At 47.3% G+C, this 23128-nt stretch overlaps 1 protein-coding gene across 8 annotated transcripts in view; it reads right to left on the reverse strand.

Moving 5' to 3' along the window:
- USH2A (usherin) overlaps positions 1-23128 on the reverse strand; it is a 1078291-nt gene that overhangs the window by 739854 nt on the left and 315309 nt on the right. For all 8 annotated transcript variants that reach the window (XM_068232882.1, XM_068232881.1, XM_068232884.1 and 5 more), the window contains one exon: positions 1340-1573. In XM_068232882.1, the coding sequence (XP_068088983.1) occupies positions 1340-1573 (234 nt within the window). The remainder of the gene's footprint in view (positions 1-1339; positions 1574-23128) is intronic.

The raw sequence follows: 23128 nt of genomic DNA on the forward strand, positions 1-23128 counted from the left end.
GGACAGTTGGAACTGTGTCTCATGCTCCCTGTCACCTCCTTTTAACCAAAAAGATGGCTGCCCTCATGAAAAGAAACATTTGCCTGTTCTTTTAAAACAGGGTGGGTAAGAGATTATATTACCTATCTATTTTAACATAACTAATGTAACTTAATGACAGTATGTTTGTTTAGGCTGGAGTTCCTCTTTAAAGAGAACCAGAGACGAAGCACCCTCATGTATTTTATTACATTTATCAGTGGGAACATGACAGTAAACACCTACCCTGCTTTTAGTTTTATTCTTCTCAGTCTAATCTATCTGTTATCAACTGTGATAAGAATCCACCGACTATTCAGTCGAGGTTTGACCTGGAATCATTATAGCTGAGTCACTCTTCTGTGAAGTCTTTTCAAGCCCAAGCCTTCCCCCTCCTGGCTCAAATTTCATGCTTTACATGCTGAGAGCTGTGATGACATTGGAGGGGCTGCTGCTGCAGGAAAAATCTATGTCTAACAGACAAGTGTGGCTGTGTGATCTGTGTGCTCTGTCTGTGCAGCCTGTCATTATTATCTACTGTATGCAGTTTCATTACTATGAGAGACACTTCCTACAGGCAGCCACAAAGCATACCAGAATAATAAAGTTGAAAGCACACAGATGAAAGCCTACAGCAGCCCTTCTTGTCTATAGTCTCATATAGCCTATACAGCACATCCAGAACACATCATAACCTGGAACAGAAGGAATATGAGCCGGCGGCCATATTGGATATTTCCTGGAGGAATAATGGATAAAAAGCACTCAAAAAGGCACACCGGAGTGGCGAAATTATCGGGTAGAGCATTTATTCTTTACAAGATATCAACTGATATGTTTATTTTGTGTGAATCGTTCATCTCTGGTTCCCTTTAAGCGATACACGAGGTGACATTGGACATGATGAGAAACATATACAGTATGCACAGTGCCAAGCACACAAATAACTATGCTGTGTTCCTTTTTTTGTTTCTCTGTCTGAAAGAGTTAAAAATCAGGTATGCAAGTGACAGTTTCTGCCAGGGTTGGGATCAGGTCTGACTATCGCGTTAACCCTCACTGATAAAGAATTACAGCTGGGAGAAGTCTACACTTGCGTGGTTCTCGAAAAACTTGAACCGCACACATGCACAGAACAATGTCAGTAATGGGAGCACGATTGAGGAGACATGTGGACAAGGACACGCATGCGCAGCAGCTGCGACTAGAGCTCCAGTCACAGATCTTTCTGAGATCCCCTATAATACCCTGGATACACTGTAACGTCCCTTCTTTTTGAAATTGCTCATGTTAATTCGCTCCAGTGTGGACCAGCCATTACCTGTGAAGTAGGTGTTGGAAGGCAGAGTGGATGCTGGGAACTTGTAATAACCGTGTCCCGGAAAGTGGGTGCCTTTGATGAAGTCTATTCCGCTTCCGATGGCCAGTGACGGCTCTATCCTCTCCAGCTGGTAAGTTGGGGAAGGTCCATTAAGCTTTACAGGTGCAGACCAAGCAATCTTCACAGAGGTCCTATTGATTCCCTCCACTAGTGGTGCAGCTAATCCCTCTGGTGCTGAAAGAAATCAAAGTTCATTATCAATAAAATCTGGGATTTAACAAGGAGTATTTTAGAGGCCGGGGCACATCTACAGCAGAAGATTTACACCACGAGCACACACTGGAATGTCAGAAGTGATGCTGATTAGCGCAAATGTAAATCTGCATTTAGGCGAGTAGTGTTATTCGTCTGCATGCGTTTTCCTTACATCATTTGTTTAAAAAAAGATTTTATCAGCAGCTGCACAATGTAATGAAAGATAAAAATACTGTAGGAGGCGCACTAGAATATTAAAGCGGACCTGAACTCAGAACGTCCTCGTTGCTCTAAAAGATACACAACAGCATAATATAAAGCAGAAACCCGAGAGCCCAATATAGTGTAGTAAGTATTGGAACAGGGAGGAATTAATAAATCGTAAGTATTATACTTACAAACCGGGGTTACCCCTAAGGCAACCACTGAAGATGCAGGTGGGGAGATTAGGCCTGTCCCCACATACTGTAGAACTAAGATGTCGCTCTCTGTGGATAGAAGAAAAGGAGGGTGTACCACCCTTCCACCATGGGCGGATATCTTGATTTGTAAAGATATACAGAGGCGCCAAAAGAATAAAATATGCTAAAATCGTTTAAAAAGTTCAGGAGGCGGTGGTGGACCATCCACTCCAAAACAGACACGATGCTGTTGATTGAGGTAGTAACAATTTATTCACATACTCCTAGGAACAGTTTCTTTTGGCGACTCTGTACATCTTTGCAAAATAACAGCATAATAACCTTTAAGGGCTCTTTCACACTATAGGCAGCGGTAAAAGGCTAAAACGCTGCGTTTTGGCTGCAGGCGTTTTGAAGGCGTTTTAACGCCAATACATTACTATTAATTGTAATGAGAAACGCTGCGGTAGTCCCAGAAAAAGTGCCTGGGAGCGTTGAAACGCAACGCTCCAAAACGCGGCGTTAGATGTGAAAGGTAAAGTGAAAGTCTATGGACTTTCATTTTACCTTGGAAAACGCCAACTTTGGCCGTGGCGTTAAACAAAAAAACATTTCTTTGTTGCAGCTGATACAAATTCTAAAATAAATCTACACTGTTTCTACGTCCTGATTCATGGAAGCAGACATATTGTTAAACATCCTGTGCTTTCAAATGAGCGTATCTGCCATAGGCAGTCATGTGACACAGGAGAGAGATCAGATTACAACTTGTGATTAGACACAAATGAGGGGAAATTAAACAGGCTAAACTCTCTAAATACATGCAGGGTGCATTTCTCTATGTATTTCTTCAGTCCTGTCCAAGAGTTCAGGTCCACTTTAATAGTCTAAAATACCAATATAAAATAGGAGTAGTTTGATCTCAACTCCTTCAAGGAACAAACCACATAAGGTAGATATAAAGTTTATTGATGCACATAAGACAACGCGTTTCACGGGTACCGGCCAGCCTCCTCAGGTCAATTGAAAGTGCCTAAGTTGCAGCAGTCATGAGTGTGGGCCCCTCTATTACGCCATCTAAAGTCACCACACAGTCACAATGTAATGAAAGGCTGGCTCACACAAGGTCCACTGCCAGAACACAGATTCATTAAACCATCGGGCATTGGGGTGGACTCCATGTCTTTCTATAGGAAAGCATGGAACAATTCACACATATTCTTCACCGTGTTCAGTGTTCAGATTCACTTCTCTCTGTTATGCGTTTGTTTAGCCAGATCAAACTGTCTAGTTAGTTCTTAGAGCTTATCAACTGTGGAGAGACTATAGGAGTGTTCTGTCAAGTAGGGATGCTCATTTGGATTTTGTGGGATTAAATAGAGTGACCAGACGTCCCGGATTGCCCGGGACGCGTCCCGGATTCGGGGTCCGCTATCCCAGGCAGCATGAGGTCCCGGGAAACGTCCCGCTTTCAGCAGCGGGACGTCCCGGCCTCGGGACTCTGGCCACTCTCTCCTCATGAACTGGCAGCGGCGTCTATAGACGCCGTGCCAGTTCATTGCCTGCAGCCCCGCTCCAGCCTCCTTAGTCTTCCGGTGTCTGTTCCGACACCGGCAGGCGAGCAGGGCTACTGCAAGATGGCTGCCAAAGCCCTGTACTGGAGACTATTTGTGTCTCCAGTACAGGGCTTCAGGCGCCATCTTGCCGTAGCCCTGTCAGCGCAGGAGACGAGCAGGAGGAAGGTGGTCCCGGGAGCAGCGCGCCAGAGGCCGGAGACTTCTGCCAGGTGAGTAAATGCTTTCTTTTCCAGGTGAAATGTTTGCCTGCATTGCGTTTCTTTTCTGGTGAAATGTTTGCCTGCATTGCGTTTCTATTCTGGTGAAATGTTTGCCTGCATTGCGTTTCTTTTCCAGGTGAAATGTTTGCCCGCATTGCGTTTCTTTTCTGGTGAAATGTTTGCCCGCATTGCGTTTCTTTTCTGGTGAAATGTTTGCTCGCATTGCGTTTCTTTTCTGGTGAAATGTTTGCCCGCATTGCGTTTCTTTTCTGGGGAAATGTTTGCCCGCATTGCGTTATTTTCTGGTGAAATGTTTGCCTGCACTGCGTTTATTTTCTGGTGAAATGTTTGCCCGCATTGCGTTTCTTTTCTGGTGAAATGTTTGCCCGCATTGCGTTAATTTTCTAGTGAAATGTTTGCCCGCATTGCGTTTCTTTTCTGGTGAAATGTTTGCTCGCATTGCGTTTCTTTTCTGGTGAAATGTTTGCCCGCATTGCGTTTCTTTTCTAGGGAAATGTTTGCCCGCATTGCGTTATTTTCTGGTGAAATGTTTGCCTGCACTGCATTTATTTTCTGGTGAAATGTTTGCCCGCATTGCGTTTCTTTTCTGGTGAAATGTTTGCCCGCATTGCGTTAATTTTCTGGTGAAATGTTTGCCCGCATTGTGTTAATTTTCTGGTGAAATGTTTGCCCGCATTGCCTTTTTTTTGTACTGACATGTTTGCCCGCATTGCGTTTATTTTGTACTGACATGTTTGCCCGCATTGCATTTATTTTGTACTGACATGTTTGCCCGCATTGCGTTTATTTTGTACTGACATGTTTGCCCGCATTGCGTTTATTTTCTGGTGAAATGTTTGCCCGCATTGCGTTTATTTTCTGGTGAAATGTTTGCCCGCATTGCGCTTATTTTGTACTGACATGTTGCCCGCATTGCATTTATTTTGTACTGACATGTTTGCCCGCATTGCGTTTATTTTGTGCTGACATGTTTATTTTCTGGTGTCCAGGGTAGCTGTTACTGCATTTATTATTTAATAGTCATAGATGGCTATGTTTGCTGCTTTGTGGTTACGGTATACTATTAGCATCACACAGTTTCTGCACACCCATGATGCAAAGTCTCGTTTGTCCACATCATGGCGTAAATACTGCTTTCTTATGCCTCGCTGTTACATCATTACTTTAGCTCCGCCCATACAATGTCATGACCACGCCCCCCCCACACACACTCCCCAGTCTTCGTCGCTACACACTCTTCAGTCCTCCCCACTTTTCGCCGCGGCGCGCTGCGCGCACACCCCCCCCCCCTCCCCGCGCCCCCTCTCCCTGTCCCAGGTTGGACCCACAAAAATCTGGTCACTCTAGATTAAAACTTTGGCATTTCTGAATGGAAATCAGATTTCCATTGGAATACCGCATTACCGCAGCTCGGTAATTTTAGTCCAGTCACAGAAATCAGGAAGCCTTGGACCAATCGGAGAATGAAGAGTCAACTCGGAACTATTTGCCCAATCAGAGGATGCAAAAAAATTACCAAAAAAAGTCTCCTCGGAAATCAGAAATCTGCGGGATCAATAAACAGCATTGGCGAAAGTCGGAATTCCCACTAAATCATAAAAAGACATTTTCTATCCCTTCTGCCAAGGCAGCTTTCCATACAGTAAATACTAAGGTTTAACCCTTTCAGTGCTCCTTGTAGAAGTGAAACCAAGTTGGAACTTCAGGTTTTCTTAGGATTTACCTAAATTATAATGAAGATTTTTTTTTATAAAGGTTATCATGCTGTGGCTAATATTTTAAAGCAGAGAGGAAGTTGTGAGTTTATTTCCACTTTAAAGAAAAAAGTGTGAAATCTCACATGCTGAAATGTTCACAATATGCTAACACAGTAAACAGATTTATTAAAACAGCACAAGTTCAATTACTGTAAACTAGAGTGTGCTTTCTATTCCTTAACCACTTAAGTACCAGGTCTCTGCTCCCTTAAAGGACCTCTGTCGCAAAAATCTTAAAATGTAAAATACATGTTAACACATACAAATAAGAAGTAAGTTACTTCCAGAGTTAAAGGAGTCATAAATTACTTTTCTCATATGTTCCTGTCACTTACAGTAAGTAGTAGAAATCTGACATTACCGACAGATTTTGGACTAGCCCATCTTCTCATAGGGGGTTCTTAGGGTTTTCTTTATTTTTAAAAGCACATAGGCCTGGTGCACACCAAAAACCGCTAGCAGATCCGCAAAATGCTAGCAGATTTTGAAACGCTTTTTCTTCTTTTTCTGTAGCGTTTCAGCTAGCGTTTTGCGGTTTTGTGTAGCAGTTTTGGTGTAGTAGATTTCATGTATTGTTACAGTAAAGCTGTTACTGAACAGCTACTGTAACAAAAAACGCCTGGCAAACCGCTCTGAAGTGCCGTTTTTCAGAGCGGTTTGCGGTTTTCCTATACTTAACATTGAGGCAGAAACGCATCCGCAATCCAAAATCTGCAGCAGCCTGGGAGTATGCGTTTCTGCAAAACGCCTCCCGCTCTGGTGTGCACCAGCCCATTGAAATACATTACCCAAATGGATCCGCTCCCGCAAGCGGATCGCAAACTGCAGCCAAAACGCTCTGGTGTGCACTAGGCCTTAGAGAATGGCAGTTGCTCCGTCCAACTGACAAAAAGTGTGCAGCGAGCAGGGAGGCTGGCCAGCATCATTGTATAAATCTTTTTCAGGAAATATCTTTATAAAGAATAAAGGCCATGCTGAGAATCCCCTATGGAGATATCGCTAGCCCAAAACCTGGCGGTAACGTCAGATGTCTACTACCTACTGCAAGTGACAGCAACATAGGAGAAAAGTAATGCATGGCTCATTTTACTCTGGAAGAAATGCACTTCTTATTTGTATGTGTTTTAAATGTTAATATTTTTGTGACAGTTCCTCTTTAAGGACCAGAGACCGCTGGTACAGAAATGGTGGAATCCCAAAGAATCGCCGCACATACCCTCCGCAACCACCATCACCATCACACGTCGGGAACCTGGGCCACACACTCTACCATCTCTATAACGCCAGAGTTCCTGTGAGCCGTTCAGGGGCCACTTTCATTGGTTCCTGACCGTGTCTATCAATGTAAGCCAGAGGGAGCTGCTTACATTGATAGACAGGGCCAGAAGCCAATGAAATCAGCTCCTGACCCGCTCACAGGGCTCCGCCGTCATATAAACAGGTAGAGCCAGTGAGCTGCGACGGGAGACAGCGGCGAGATCGGCGGGAATGATGAAAACGGCGGATGCGCCGCGGCGGTGAGTTGAAATCTACGCCCTGGCAGTAGTGTTGGGCGAACAGTGTTCGCCACTGTTCGGGTTCTGCAGAACATCACCCTGTTCGGGTGATGTTCGAGTTCGGCCGAACACCTGACGGTGCTCGGCCAAACCGTTCGGCCACATGGCCGAACTAAGAGCGCATGGCCGAACGTTCCCCGAACGTTCGGCTAGCGCTGTGATTGGCCGAACGGGTCACGTGGTTCGGACCCGAACGCGCTCTGATTGGCCGAACGGTCACGTGGTTCGGGTAAATAAATACCCGAACCACGTCATATCTCCGCCATTTGTCTGTGGGTTTAGCTTTGGGTAGGCAGGCAGGGTAGTTCGCGCTCCAGCCACGCTAGCCAGGGTCCCCCCCAGTCATTGTGTGTCGCAGCTGGGAACAGTAGTACACCGCTCGCTCAGCCACACTATATATAGCATTGTTTACTGCCACTGTGTACCTCGCTCAGCCACACTATATAGCATTCTGTGTACTGTTCTGTGTCTGCTGGGAACAGTAGTACACCGCTCGTTCAGCCACACTATATAGCATTCTGTGTACTGTTCTGTGTCTGCTGGGAATAGTGGTACACCGCTCGTTCAGCCACACTATATAGCATTCTGTGTACTGTTCTGTGTCTGCTGGGAACAGTAGTACACCGCTCGTTCAGCCACACTATATAGCATTCTGTGTACTGTTCTGTGTCTGCTGGGAACAGTAGTACACCGCTCGTTCAGCCACACTATATAGCATTCTGTGTACTGTTCTGTGTCTGCTGGGAACAGTAGTACACCGCTCGTTCAGCCACACTATATAGCATTCTGTGTACTGTTCTGTGTCTGCTGGGAATAGTGGTACACCGCTCGTTCAGCCACACTATATAGCATTCTGTGTACTGTTCTGTGTCTGCTGGGAATAGTGGTACACCGCTCGTTCAGCCACACTATATAGCATTCTGTGTACTGTTCTGTGTCTGCTGGGAACAGTAGTACACCGCTCGTTCAGCCACACTATATAGCATTCTGTGTACTGTTCTGTGTCTGCTGGGAATAGTGGTACACCGCTCGTTCAGCCACACTATATAGCATTCTGTGTACTGTTCTGTGTCTGCTGGGAATAGTGGTACACCGCTCGTTCAGCCACACTATATAGCATTCTGTGTACTGTTCTGTGTCTGCTGGGAACAGTAGTACACCGCTCGTTCAGCCACACTATATAGCATTCTGTGTACTGTTCTGTGTCTGCTGGGAATAGTGGTACACCGCTCGTTCAGCCACACTATATATTGTTTACTGCCACTGTGTACCTCGCTCAGCCACGCTATATATAGCATTGTGTTTTCTGACACTCTGTGTACACGGCTTAGCCTGGCTATATAGCATTGTGTGTACTGCCACTGTGCACCTCGCTCAACCACGCTATATATAGCATTGTGTTTACTGCCACTCTGTGTACACCGCTCAGCCAGACTATATACCATTGTTTACTGACACTCTGTGTACACCGCTCAGCCAGACTATATACCATTGTTTACTGACACTCTGTGTACACCGCTCAGCCAGACTATATACCATTGTTTACTGACACTCTGTGTACACCGCTCAGCCAGACTATATACTATTGTTTACTGCCACTCTGTGTACATGGCTCAGCCAGACTATATAGCATTGTGTGTACTGCCACTCTGTGTACACCGCTCAGCCAGACTATATAGCATTGTTCACTGCCACTCTGTGTACACGGCTCAGCCAGACTATATAGCATTGCGTACTCTGCCAGTCAGTGTGTATATTGCTGGGATCAGTAATACTCCACTCACCGTCAACCACTATATGAGCTCACCATGAGTTCCTCAGAGACCTCCGCTGTGAGCAGCACTCCCAACAACAGCAACAGCCAACGCCCCACGCAAGCTATAACATCCACCCCAGCAGCCAGTGGTCAGCAGCAGCCCTCCCCGGAGGAGAACGTTGTGTCCATCGGTCCGGCGCCAGAGCGATTAATGAGGGCTGCCATTGAGGAGATGATGGGGCCTGATGTGGAGGAGGAGGTCGGGCTCAGGCCAGCATCCCAAGTTAATGTTGAGGACGATGAGGGGTCTGTGACTGTGTCTGGGGATGTTGGGGTGGCAGAGGTGGTGGGTGGGTCAGACTCAGGAGAAGAGTTGTATGATGAGGATGATGATCGGGACCATCTGTATGTGCCTCAGAGTCCGACCCCGGAAAACATGTTGTATCGTGTGTTTAGGTACTAAAATCTGCGTTCCCAGTAGTGTTGGGCGAACAGTGTTCGCCACTGTTCGGGTGCTGCAGAACATCACCCCGTTCGGGGTGACTATATAGCAGACTATATAGCATTGTGTTTACTGCCACTCTGTGTACACGGCTCAGCCACACTATATAGCATTGTGTTTACTGCCACTCTGTGTCTGCTGGGAACAGTAGTACACCGCTCACCCGCCACTGTATAGCATTGTGCTCTGTGTCGCTGCTGGCAATAGTGGTACACCGCTCACCCACCACTGTATAGCATTTCTGTACTGCCACTGTACTGCTGCCAGTCAGCGTGTACTGTAAGGATAAGTGAAATGAGGAAGAAATCCGGTGAAAAAGGGAGGGGCAAGGGAAGAGGTGTTTCCCCTGACGGTTGTGCTGGGGAGCTGTACTCCACGGCGGCGGCCCCCCACAATGACATATGACGAGTTTGAGGAGATGGAAGAGGAGGGTATGGACAATGTGGACATAGACCCAGATTTTGTTTGTGAACGAGAACATCGCCGTCGTAGCAGCAGCACAGATGAGTCTGTTGAAGAACCCACTGCTGCACGAGTTCGCCTTGTGCCACAAGGTAGGCGGCGCGCAATTTCAGGCACCACAAGCGTGGAAGTTCAAGTGAGAGGCAAAAGAGGCGCAAACAGAAATCGCCAGCAAGGCAGGTGCTCCAAAGTCTGGCCTTTCTTTGAAGACTGCACTGAGGATGTTACCATGGCGATTTGCAAGGTGTGCAAGACCCGCCTGAGCAGGGGGAAAAGTATTAACAACCTCTCCACCACCAGCATGAGCCGCCACATGCTATCCAAACATCCCACTCTGTGGGCAAACGCGGCAGGACAGGGTACCACCAGCAACACTGCCTCCCTTGGGTTCACCAGACTCACCACCAGACCCGCCTCAGCAGCAGCAGTAGCCCAGCCATTGCGTGGTTCAAAACATTCCAAAAAATCAGATGACGCTGACACTGTCACTTTCCGGAGTAGTGCTCTTGAGGTCTCCCAGTGTTCATCAAACACAACAACCAACAGCCCTTCGTTGTGCAGCCCTACGGTTCAGTTGTCTGTCTCGGAGATGTTTGAGCGCAAGAGGAAATTGCCAGCAAATGACCCCCGGGCCGTGGCAGTAAGAGCCAGCATAGCCAAGCTTCTGGCCTGCGAAATGCTGCCATATCGAGTGGTGGAGACAAACAGCTTCAAGGGCATGATGTCAGTGGCCATCCCACGTTACGTGGTTCCCAGCCGCTACCACTTTGCGCGCTCTGCAGTGCCTGAGTTGCATGAGCACGTGGTCAGCAAAATAACCCGAAGCTTGAAGAATGCCGTTGCCTGCAAGGTTCACCTCACCACTGACACCTGGACGAGTGCGTTCGGCCAGGGTCGATACATCTCCCTTACCGCGCACTGGGTGAACCTTGTGGAGCTTGGCAGCGAATCCTCACCTGCTACGGCGCGGGTGTTGCCCACGCCGCAAACACCTGCACCGCCGTCCCTCCCACTGGATAACAACAGCACCTACCTCTCTGACTCCTTCTCCTCCAACGCATCTCAAAGCTGTACCTCATCCGGAAACGCTAACCCAGCAGCAGTAGGATCGTGGAAGCAGTGCAGCACAGCTGTTGGCATGCGTCAGCAAGCGTTGCTGAAGCTGATCTGCCTTGGGGATAAGCAGCACACAGGGGAGGAAATTTGGAGGGGAATAAAGGAACAGATGGATTTGTGGCTGGCACCGCTGGACCTGAAACCGGCCATGGTTGTGTGTGATAATGGGAGTAATCTCATTCGCGCTTTAAGGTTGGCTAAGCTGACACATGATGAAGAAGAGGAGGAGGAACAGCTGGAGTTGGAGCAGGAATTTCCTGCCACCACTGACGAGGGCCAGAGCGGTGCACGTTGGACTTCCACAATTCAGCGCGAATGGTCAGCAGAAGCAGACCAGGAAGAAGGTGACGACTATGATGCATCACAACAACTATCACAACGCTCACAAGAGGATGATGAGGATTCTGGTAGGACTCTGGCACACATGGCTCAATTCATGCTAAACTGCATTGAACGCGACCCACGCATTGTGCGCATTCGGGACAACACCAATTACTGGGTTTATATACCCTTCTGGATCCACGGTACAAACACAATGTTCCAAAACTGCTTGAAGAGTCAGACAGGTCAAAATGGAAGAATACCAGCAGGCCCTTGTGGAGACTTTAGAGAGGAGATTGACATCCTCCCCCTCCTCTAGCCAGTTGTACGCCGACAGACTGACTTCCGCAAACCCAGGACGACCAGGAGGGCAGCAAACAACACAAGCCGCAGCTAGTGCCCAAAAGGGAATGGTATCGGCAGTGTCCTTGGAGTGGGAAAATTTTCTGACACCCATGCAGCAGCAGCCCACAGAACAGCAAGCGTGCAGATCCACCTCCAACACCGATCGCCTGGAGAAGATGGTCAAGGACTACATGTCAGATGGCGTAGCTGTGTCTAACAATCCATCTGCACCCTTCAACTATTGGGTATCGAAGCTAGACACCTGGCACGAACTGGCAATGTACGCAATAGAGGTGCTGGCTTGCCCGGCAGCCAGCGTTATGTCGGAACGCTGTTTCAGTGCTGCCGGAGGCATCGTCACAGATCGGCGTATCCACCTCTCCACAGAAAATGCAGACCGTCTGACTCAAATTAAAATGAATCAATCCTGGATTGGAAACGACTACGCAACACTCCAGGACCCCAACCAAGTAACATGACCAATGAACATCTGGGATGGTTTAGCGTTTCCGGTCCCTGTTTATTGAACCTCTCATCTGTATTACATTTATGACTGCATGGCGGCAAAAAGCATTGCTGCTATATCCGCACGCTTTTTGTCCTCATGCAAGGCCTGGGTTGTTGTGTCTCAAAAAGCATGGCCTTCTCCTCCTGCGCCTGCTCCTGTTCCATCACGTGTGCTGCTGCTGCTGGGTTAGCGTTTCCAGTCCCTGTTTATGGAACCTCTCATCTGTATTACATTTATGACTGCATGGCGGCAAAAAGCATTGCTATATCCGCACGCTTTTTGTCCTCATGCAAGGCCTGGGTTGCGTCTCAAAAAGCGTGGCCTTCTCCTCCTGTGCCTCCTCCTGTTCCATCACGTGTGCTCTGTGCTGCTGCTGCTGGGTTAGCGTTACCGGTCCCTGTTTATGGAACCTCTTCTCTTTATTACATTTATGACTGCATGGCGGCAAAAAGCATTGCTATATCCGCACGCTTCTTGTCCTCATGCAAGGCCTGGGTTGTTGTGTCTCAAAGCGTAGCCTTCTCCTCCTGCGCCTCCTCCTGTTCCATCACGTGTGCTCTGTGCTGCTGCTGCTGCTGGGTTAGCGTTACCGGTCCCTGTTTATTGAACCTCTTATCTTTATTACATTTATGACTGCATGGCGGTAAAAAGCATGCTATCCGCACGCTTCTTGTCCTCATGCAAGGCCTGGGTTGTTGTGTCTCAAAGCGTGGCCTTCTCCTCCTGCGCCGCCTCCTGTTCCATCACGTGTGCTCTGTGCTGCTGCTGCTGCTGGGTTAGCGTTACCGGTCCCTGTTTATGGAACCTCTTCTCTTTATTACATTTATGACTGCATGGCGGCAAAAAGCATTGCTGCTATATCCGCACGCTTCTTGTCCTCATGCAAGGCCTGGGTTGTTGTCTCAAAAAGCGTGGCCTTCTCCTCCTGCGCCGCCTCCTGTTCCATCACGTGTGCTGCTGCTGCTGCTGGGTTAGCGTTACCGGTCCCTGTTTATTGAACCTCTTATCTTTATTACATTTATGACTGCATGGCGGTAAAAAGCATGCTATCCGCACGCTTCTTGTCCTCATGCAAGGCCTGGGTTGTTGTGTCTCAAAAAGCGTGGCCTTCTCCTCCTGCGCCTCCTCCTGTTCCATCACGTGTGCTCTGTGCTGCTGCTGCTGCTGGGTTAGCGTTACCGGTCCCTGTTTATGGAACCTCTTCTCTTTATTACATTTATGACTGCCTGGCGGTAAAAACCATGTTACCTGTGCAAAGAAACATGACATTTTCAGCATTTAAAAGACAATTTTTCCTTTGAAACTTTACAATCAATTTTCTCAAAAACTATAAGCTCTTTTTGCAAAAAAATTTTTCCTCTTGTACCCACTCCCAAGGTGCACATACCCTGTAAATTTGGGGTATGTAGCATGTAAGGAGGCTTTACAAAGCACAAAAGTTCGGGTCCCCATTGACTTCCATTATGTTCGGAGTTCGGGTCGAACACCCGAACATCGCGGCCATGTTCGGCCTGTTCGGCCCGAACCCGAACATCTAGATGTTCGCCCAACAAGCTGGCAGCCAGATAGCCAACTAAACAGGGCGTAGATTTCAACTATGGCGGTCCTTAAGTAGTTAATCTAGAGCACCTATCCTAATTTTCACATTGATTGTTGTTTTTTTTTTTTCATTTATTCTTTTGGCAGTGACACCTCCTTCTAGGATCTGTAGAGAGTCTCCAGAGGGCCCGGGGGACCGAGTGGGGATGTGATACATACACACTTACTTGAACAGTGAAATCTGAGAGCTGACCCACTTTTGGGAGTTCCCATAATTTATTTATACTTAGTTGCATCATATATGTCATCATGATACACCATATTGACCCCAGATCTTCGAGGCCTTTTCTTTATTTGTTTTATTTTCTTCACCAATCGACTAAAGTTGTTCAATAATGGTACAATTTTCCTCGATGAGATCATTTGGTTATATTTTTTAGATCAAATTGTACAGAAAATCACGTTGTATGTGGAGAAAATAAATGCGATATGATTCTTTGATCGATTGATTCGAAGGATTTTATCAATCCAAATGTTGGATTTTACAATTGTTTCTGAAGTGAAAAAGTGTTTGACGGTCAGCGGAAGCGAGAGGGATATGGAGGCTGCCATATTTATTTCCTTTTAAACAATACCAGTTGCCTGGCTGCAGTGGTGTCTGAATAACACCAGAAACAAGCATGCAGCTAATCTTGTCAGATCTGACAATAATGTCAGAAACACCTGATCTGCTGCATGCTTGTTCATGGGCTATGGCTAAAAGCATTAGAGGCAGAGGATCATCAGGACAGTCAGGCAACTAGTATTGCTTAACCACTTGAGGACAGTAGGCTTACACCCCCTTCCCCCCAGTGACCAGGCTATTTTACACAGATTAGGGCACTGCAGCTTTAAGGCCTCGCTGCAGGGCCATACAACTCAGCACACGATCCCCCCCCCACAAACACACACACACTTTTCTGCCAACCAACAGAGCTTTCTGTTGGTGGGCTCTTATCCCTGCCAGCATGTTTTTTTTAATTTTTATAAAAATATTAATTTTTTAATTTTTTAATAAATATTGATTTTTTAAATTTTCCCTACCTTTCTTTCCATCCCTCCCTCCCCCGCCAGACAATCATAGCGGTCAGCTGTCATAGACATCAGCCTAAGACAGCGGATCGCTTCTCTGCCTTCAGAGTGGACAGCCACATCATATGATCTTCCGACCCCGGCCATCCCTGAACCTCCCAGATGTGCATGTCACTGTTAACCACACGACCATTCGCCCTACCTCTCAAGCCCGCTGTCTGGGAGTCACGCTGGACTCCGCACTCTCCTTCACTCCCCACATCCAAAACCTCACAAAGTCCACCTTCGTAAAATCTGCAAGAACCGCCCTTTCCTGACCTCTGTAACCACCAAACTCCTCATCCATGCCCTCATAATTTCCCGCCTTGACTACTGCAGTGCACTTCTGTCTGGCCTCCCTATGACCCGAATAGCCCCGCTGCAGTCCATCATGAATGCGGCAGCCAGAATTATCCACTCCTCCCATCGCTCCACCACGGCAGATCCCCTCCTAGAATCCCTCCACTGGCTTCCTATCCAGTCCAGAATCAGATTCAAGATATTGTGTCTGACCTACAAATCTGTCCACAAAACCTGCCCAACCTACATTTCCGACCTTACTCAGAGGTACACACCTAGCCGCTCACTCCCCTCTTCCAATGAACTTCGCCTGTCCGCCCCCCGCATCACCCAGTCCTATGCACGCCTCCAGGACTTCTTAAGAGCAGAGCAGTTTCAACACTAAGGAACTCCCTACCTCCACCCATTAGGGCAGCTCCTTCCTCAACATCTTCAAGAAGGCCCTCAAAACTCACCTTTTCACTCTGGCCTACTACCCCTCACAAGTGCTCTAAACCCACAGCTGAACTCTGGTCCCCTACCATTCGTGTCCTTACCTCTCCCTCTAGATTGTAAGCCTTTGGGCAGGGTCCTCCTCCTTTTGTGTCCTACCTGATCTTGCACCTCCATTACTGTGCACCCATGCTATGCACTTAAGTGAACCTAACTTGCCTAATCTCCATGCTCCCATCCAGTGACTGACTAAGCATTACCTGGTACTCATACTGTGCTGTGTGATCTGGTTTTCTTGTATTCCTGTATTGTCATATTGCTGTATGTCACCCCTAAATATTGTCTGTAACCTAAACTAATGTCCAGCGCTGCGTAATATGTTGGCGCTTTATAACTACAATAAATAAATCACACAGCTGTTCCCAGTACAGCGCTGCCGTGGATTGCAGCGCTGTACAATGTAAATAGACAGCGGCTTGGCCATGTAACAGTCTCCTAGCAGCAATCACGCTGGGAGACTGATGATGGAGCGGAGCTCCGTCATTCAATCGGAGATGCGCGCACATCGGCACGCTCAATCTTCTGCAAAATCCCGCCCCAGGACATGCCACCACGTTCATGCCCATCGGCGTGATGCAGTAGAGATGGCCTGAATGGTTCGCCGGCGAACTTCCGGGGTTCGCGATCGCGGAGAACCGCAAACTTTTCCGGAAGTTCGATTCGCCCCCATAGTGCATCATTAGGGTCAACTTTGACCCTCTACATCACAGTCAGCTGGCACATTGTAGCCAATCAGGCTACACTCCCTCCTGGAGCCCCCCCCCCCTTATAAAAGGCAGGCAGCGTCAGGCATTGGACTCACTCGTGTGCCTGCAGTAATTAGAGAAGGGAGAGCTGCTGCTGCAGAGCTATAGGGAAAGCTTAGTTAGGCTCTTGTAGTCTTGCTAGCTTGCTTCTTGCTGAGTCTTATTGCTAAAAAAGCACTCCACAACAGCTCTTTTGAGAGCGAATCTTGTGCTTGTGATCTATTTTTTTTTGTGTGGCCCACTTGCATTATATACAGCCCTGTTAGTCAGTCACAGCTGGCCTTAGGCCCCTTGGTGGTAATTCCTACTGTGCCACTGCCAGGCCCAGCACATTCAGTGACTACCTGTGTGTGTGTGACAGGCTGCTGCACATTTGTAATCCCAATCACTGCACCTCTTCACTGCTCAGTGCACCTACCTACCTACCTATATATACCTACGTGAGCGCACGCATAGTTAATACCACCAGTCAGTGCACCTGTTCACGGTACACGTGTGTGTGTGTGTGTGTGTGTGTGTGTGTGTGTGTGTGTGTGTGTGTGTGTGTGTGTGTGTGTCAAGCAGCTGCACATTTATAATCCCAATCACTGCACCTGTTCACTGTTCAGTGCACCTACCTACCTATACCTACGTGAGCGCACGCATTGTTAATACCACCAGTCATTGCACCTGTTCACGGTATCTGTGTGTGACAGCTGCACATTTGTAATTCCAATCACTGCAGTGTATACCTGTAACCTGTTCAGTGCACCTACGTGAGCGCAAGCAGTGTAATATACCACCACTCAGTGCACCTGTTCACGGTACCTCTGTGTGTGACAGCTGCACATTTGTAATACCAATCCCTGCATACCTGTTCACTGCACCTGTGTGACCGCACGCTGTTTAGTATACCAATCCGTGCATACCTGTTAACTGCACCTGTGTGACAGCTGCACATTGTGTTGTAATACCAGTCACTGCTACCTTTCACTGCACCTGTGTGACTGCACATTGTATTAGTCAAGTCAGTGCATACCTTTCACTTCATCCCCCCGATATGAACAAAACAACAGGCAGAGGCAGACCCAGAGGCAGGCCACCTGGCAGGTCTGTTCGAGGTCGTGCTGATGTGATTTGGTGCGGCCCTAGACCAAAGTACAGTGCTCAGAAGAAGGCACGTCCCATCAACTCCCAAGATTGTCAGGACGAGGTTGACTATTTAACACAGGACACCTCATCTTCCACAGCCACCAGCGCTACTCCAAGTACCGCATCCGCTGCATTTGACACTTTGCAGGAGTTATTTGGTGGGGAAATCACTGATTCACAGCCATATTTGTTACAACAAGATGAAGGTGCTAAGCAAGTCACACCACCTCATATGTCTGAGTTAGGCGACACTATGGACGTAAGGTGTGAGGAAGAGGATGATAAGGTGCTTGCTGTTGGTGCAGTTTTGGAGGTGTCTGATACAAGCAAAGCTTTGGAGGATGATTATGATGATGATACTGCCATGGATGCCACGTGGGATCCTAAGAGACACGATAACCAAGGGGAAAGTTCAGAAAGTCAGAGGAGTAGGAGGAGCCGAGTTGCTGAAAGAAGCAGGGGGAGCTCGTCGTCAGAAAAACTGGTGGCAGTGTCCGGCGCAATGAATCGCCACCTATGGAAAGCCAGCCAACATGCCCTTCAACATCAGCTGCTGACGCCACCATAGTGCTCACACCTCAGGGTGGCTCTGCGCTGTGTGGAAATGTTTTAGTGTGTATGCCAAAGATCAGAGCAATGCCATCTGTACTCTCTGCCACCAAAAATTGAGCCGTGGAAAGGCCAACACCCACATAGGGACAACTGCCTTACGAAGGCACATGCAGAAAAGGCACAAACTGCAATGGGAAGACCACCTGAGGAAAAGCAGAACACAAAAGCAAAGCCACCCTTCTCCTCTTCCTCCTTCAGGTGCATCATCTTCAGCTGCTTTCTCCCTTGCACCTTCACAATCACAGCCACCCTCCTCCACTCCACCCCTCACCTTGAGCGGTTCCTGCTCCTCTGCCCACAACAGCAGCCAGGTGTCGGTGAGCGAAATCTTTGAGTGGAAGAAGCCAATGTTTACCAGTCACCCCATTACCCGGTGTCTCACAGCTGGCTTGGCGGAACTGTTTAGCTCGCCAGCTGTTACCATACCATACCATACCATACCATACCATACAAGGCCGCAATTATTTCTCCAAAAATGCGATACCCATACTGTACAATAAAGTTGAGAGGCAAGTGGTGTCATCTCTGGCACACAGCGTTGGGTCAAGGGTCCATCTGATTACGGATGCCTGGTCTGCCAAGCACGGTCAGGGCAGGTACATTACTTACACAACCCATTGGGTCAACCTGGTGACCGCTGGCAAGCAGGGAGTATGTGGCTGTGCAGTGGACATAGTGACACCTCCACGGCTTGCAGGCAGGCCTGCTGCCACCTCCTCTCCTCCTGCTACATCCTCCTCCTCCTTGGCTGAGTGGCAGTTCAACTCTACTGGTGCTGCAATCTCCTCTCCAGCAACACAGCCCCAGCTTCCCAGGGCCTATGCTGCATGCCAGGTACGACTGTGTCATGCCATCTTAGACATGTCTTGCCTCAAAGCGGGGAGTCACACTGGAGCAGCTCTCCTGGCTGCTCTGAACAAATAGGTGGATCTGATGTTCGACTGCCTGCTACAACAGGAGAAAGCCGTCAAACAGTATCTCTACAACTACAGTCAAAGGACACAGTTTGGGGAGATGGGGATGTTCTGGCCGAAGTACTGTACACTGATGCGAAATGCCTGCAGGCTCATGCGGCAGTTTGAAGAGGTGACAAACCTGGTGAGTCGCAGTGAAGGCGCCATCAGCGACTTGATCCCATATGCTTTCTTCCTGGAGTGTGCCGTGCGTAGAGTGGTGGATCAAGCTGTGGAGGAGCGTGAACATGAATAGGAACAGGAGGAAGAGTTGTGGGATCAATTCTCAGCAGAAGCAGATGATTCCTCAACACCTGCGGCAGCACAGAGGGGAGAGGAGGAGGAGGAAGAGTCGTGTGGGGAAGAGGAGTCAGATGATGAGGAAGGTGTTGTTTTGGAGGAGGAGGCGGCGGAAGAACAACTGCAGCAGGTGTTGCAGGGGGCTTGTGCTGCTCAATTTTCCCGTGGTATTGTTTGCGGCTGGGGGGAGGAGGAGAACTTAGCTGACATCACTGAGGTGGTGGTGGCCTGCATCTTTGTATAGATCCTATCCAGGGAGTGCTTTTGTAAAGAATAAATTAAATACGGAGCATCCCCCATGAAGAGATGAACTACTCCAAAACATGTCAGTTCAGTCAGATTTCTACTACCTACTGTAAGTGACAGCAGCATAAGAGGAAAGTAATGAATAGCTCATTTTACTCTGGAAGAAACATACATAGTTTAGTGTGTTTACATGTATTTTATATTTTACAATATTTCGCCATATCGGTACTTCAAATCATGTACAATCAATCAAGCACATATAACTGCAACCCTTTCGAGCCTCGGAGCCCATTTCTAAAATCGAACCGTTTAATGGGAACAATTGATAATTACCGTCCTATTTCTTTTGATCCTGCAAATCCGATCGAATTATTGCATCTGTGGAAAACATTGTACCATTGATTTGCACCGTTACGCTTTAAGACACTTTGGGGTTTTTTATTTTTTGTTTTTGTAAAGGAGTTTAGGTGGCATCTGGCCATATCAGCACACCCCGCAATGGATGAGGAGCAGCCGGTAAATAAACCGCTTTCTGTTCCTGCAGAAGGTAGACAGGAAAATGGATTTACAGTGCAGTGGGGGAGACGCGTGTATTTTCTTCTCAAGAGTCCAGATGGAGTATTTATTTCTGATGTTATTTAAGACACTGGGAGGCTGAAGTGCATTGAGACTTATTGCGAAATATAAATCATATTTATTCCGTGACACAAGGAGTGCTTAAATTGATTAGCAATTCACTTCAGCATTATATCATACAGAGAAGACTGGCTACCTCCAATATTGAGAGGAAAAAAAGTATAATAATAAAATGCCTATCTGACTGGGATAAACAGCACACCTATGAATACATCAAATATATATTTCAATATTTTTTTTTCTCCGGGTTTATTTAAAATGGCTACCTGCTTTTTTCAAACGTTGGTACTTGAGTAGAAAATGCATTTCTTTGATGGCACGTCAATAACTCAGGCCTCGCTTGACTGCTGTAGGGGGAACATACCTCTCCAACCTCACACTCTAACCGCCTACGTTTAAAAAGGGTACTGTGCTAAGTTGGGCAACGGAGATAGCCGCTAGTAGAATATCGGTACTATGAGAAGATATACAGCAAAGCCCCCAAAATTCGTCACCATCGGGGATCTACTGGTGCCCAATACATGTGCTTGCCGGTTGCTTGAGCAAACAGCCTAGAAAGCTCAAACCTCCTCCCCTGTGCAGCACTAAATACTTACCTAGTGTCCAGCGCCATCTTCTAACCGTCCTGTAGCTCCTAGTGGTTTTCCGGTGTTCGTGCACAGCGTCCAGCGTGTCACCTTGCCCGACACAGGACAGGTGACACGCTGGGAGCTGTGCACGGAGGACACCGGAAAGCTGCTAAGAGCTACAAGATGGTTAGAAGATGGCGCTGGACACTAGGTAAGTATTTAAAGAGGAACTCCAGTGAAAATAATGTAATAAAAAAAGTGCTTCATTTTTACAATAATTATGTATAAATGATTTAGTCAGTCTTTGCCCATTGTAAAATCTTTGAAATCCCTGATTTATATTGTGACATTTATCACATGGTGACATTTTTACTGCTGGCAAGTGATGAAGCTGCTGCCTGCTGTTTTGGCAGTTGGAAACAGCTGTAAACAGCTATTTCCCACAATGCAACAGGGTTCACAGACAGGAAACTGCCAAGAGTACGTACTCAGAATTTCTTTGTGGGAGGTGTTTCACCACAATATCAGCCATACAGCGCCCCCTGATGGTCTGTTTGTGAAAAGGAATAGATTTCTCATGTAAAAGGGGGTATCAGCTACTGATTGGGATAAAGTTAAATTCTTGGTCGGAGTTTCTCTTTCAGTAGCTAGAGGTGCCCCTGACTGGAGGGAGATCTCTAGTAGAATGCGTCTCATTTATGCTCGACTCTCAGCTTAGGGAATGAGGGAAGGAGGCACTAAAAGAAGGGAGTTTCTTTTTAAGTGTAAACAAGGCCTAACTGACTCCTCCAACCAATGCCTAACTGTTACAAAATCCCCCAACCTATTTATAATAACCATAACAATCCCAGCAACCTATGGGTAACTAATTGAGCCCCCCCCCCCAACCTATGCATAACCCTAACTGATCCCCCCAAGCGATACCTAACCCTAACGAAACTGCGGCGACAAATATCGGGCACTGGAGACGCCACCGTACTTTGAGTGCCACCATAGGCAGCTATAAGTGGCAATTTGGGTGCTGGAGGCACTTAATGAAATGCTGGGCACAGGGACCCCCCCACGATACAGGGCACTTGAGGCACAGAGGCCCACCACTATACAAGCTATTTTATTGGGCACCTCCAGCGCCCAAATTACCACATCAATGGAATGTATTCATTTTTTGGCATCAAATTGTAAGTGGTGACAGACAAAAACATCTTCAGTTAAAGCACAATTACTGTCTGTCGAAACATACAGTTAAAATCTTCTCCCAGCTCCATATAGTTATCCTATCTGTCTTTGTCCTAAAGTAATGTAATATGTTTAAAAATCAGAATTCCTCCCAGGTCTCAGTGCTGCTAGTACTTGAAGCAGCTATCTTGAAAAATAAGTGAGAGTGCTGTGCAATAGGGAAAAAAAAACGAAACAAGCAGTCTCACTTGCAACCAGTGTAGCTGTCACACTCAAGCTCCCAGCTCTGCTTGTTTTAAAGCAAACCTGAAGTGGGGAGAGGGGAAGTTTGATGCTTACCTTAGTAATTGAAAGATTATGCGTGGTCCAGATACTTACCAGATTTCATCCAGAATTCCATTACAGCACAGGGTTTATTTTCATCTATTATGTCCAATCGGGGCCATGGAAGAGGGCATCCAGACTGGGAATGTGCATGCAGGGTTCCCGCTTACACAGTAGAATGAAGCTTTGCTTTTCTCCTCCGTGCATGAGCGGTTTGGTCTACTGTGCATGCATGGACCTTACTTACACATGCTCAGTCTGGTTGCCCTCGTCCATGGCAGGAGCGTTGCCACAAAAAAACTTGTTGGCAGTTCGATAGCTTACATGCTAAGGATGTTACCTTTGATGTAGGGTTCGAGCCTTTCACCAGGGTTCAAAATTAGGCCCAAGCCAGCCCAGTATGTAAAATAGTAAGGAGTCCTAGGACATGGCTCTCTAATGTTCCCGGTCACCTGTGGAGGGCACCCCAAGTGGCTGGAGCTCTGAAGTGCTTTGAGTCCACCAGGAAGAAAAGCACAATTTAAATGTTATGTGTCTTCTCTTGTCACATAAGTTAAGATGGACCCTGCGCTGAAATGATGGACTTTAAGAGGATATGGGAAGCCTCTCTAGACTAGTGATGAACAGAAATTACGCCCATACATAATTACGCATCGTAATATGCAATTAAGCATCGTAATGCAAAATTTCAAGGGAATAGCGTAATTAATGTCCATAAGTAATTTGTTATCATTTCTAATTATACATAGATTTACACGTAATTTATGCATAATGTCATGCCGACTTTGGTGGTGAATAGCAAAGCCCCAATATGTAGCAATAGCTTGTATGGGGGCTTTGCAATTCACCACCAAAGTCGTCACAAAATTGCGCGTAAA

Source organism: Hyperolius riggenbachi, chromosome 4, assembly GCF_040937935.1.
Source record: "Hyperolius riggenbachi isolate aHypRig1 chromosome 4, aHypRig1.pri, whole genome shotgun sequence".
NCBI classification, from domain to species: Eukaryota; Metazoa; Chordata; class Amphibia; order Anura; family Hyperoliidae; genus Hyperolius; species Hyperolius riggenbachi.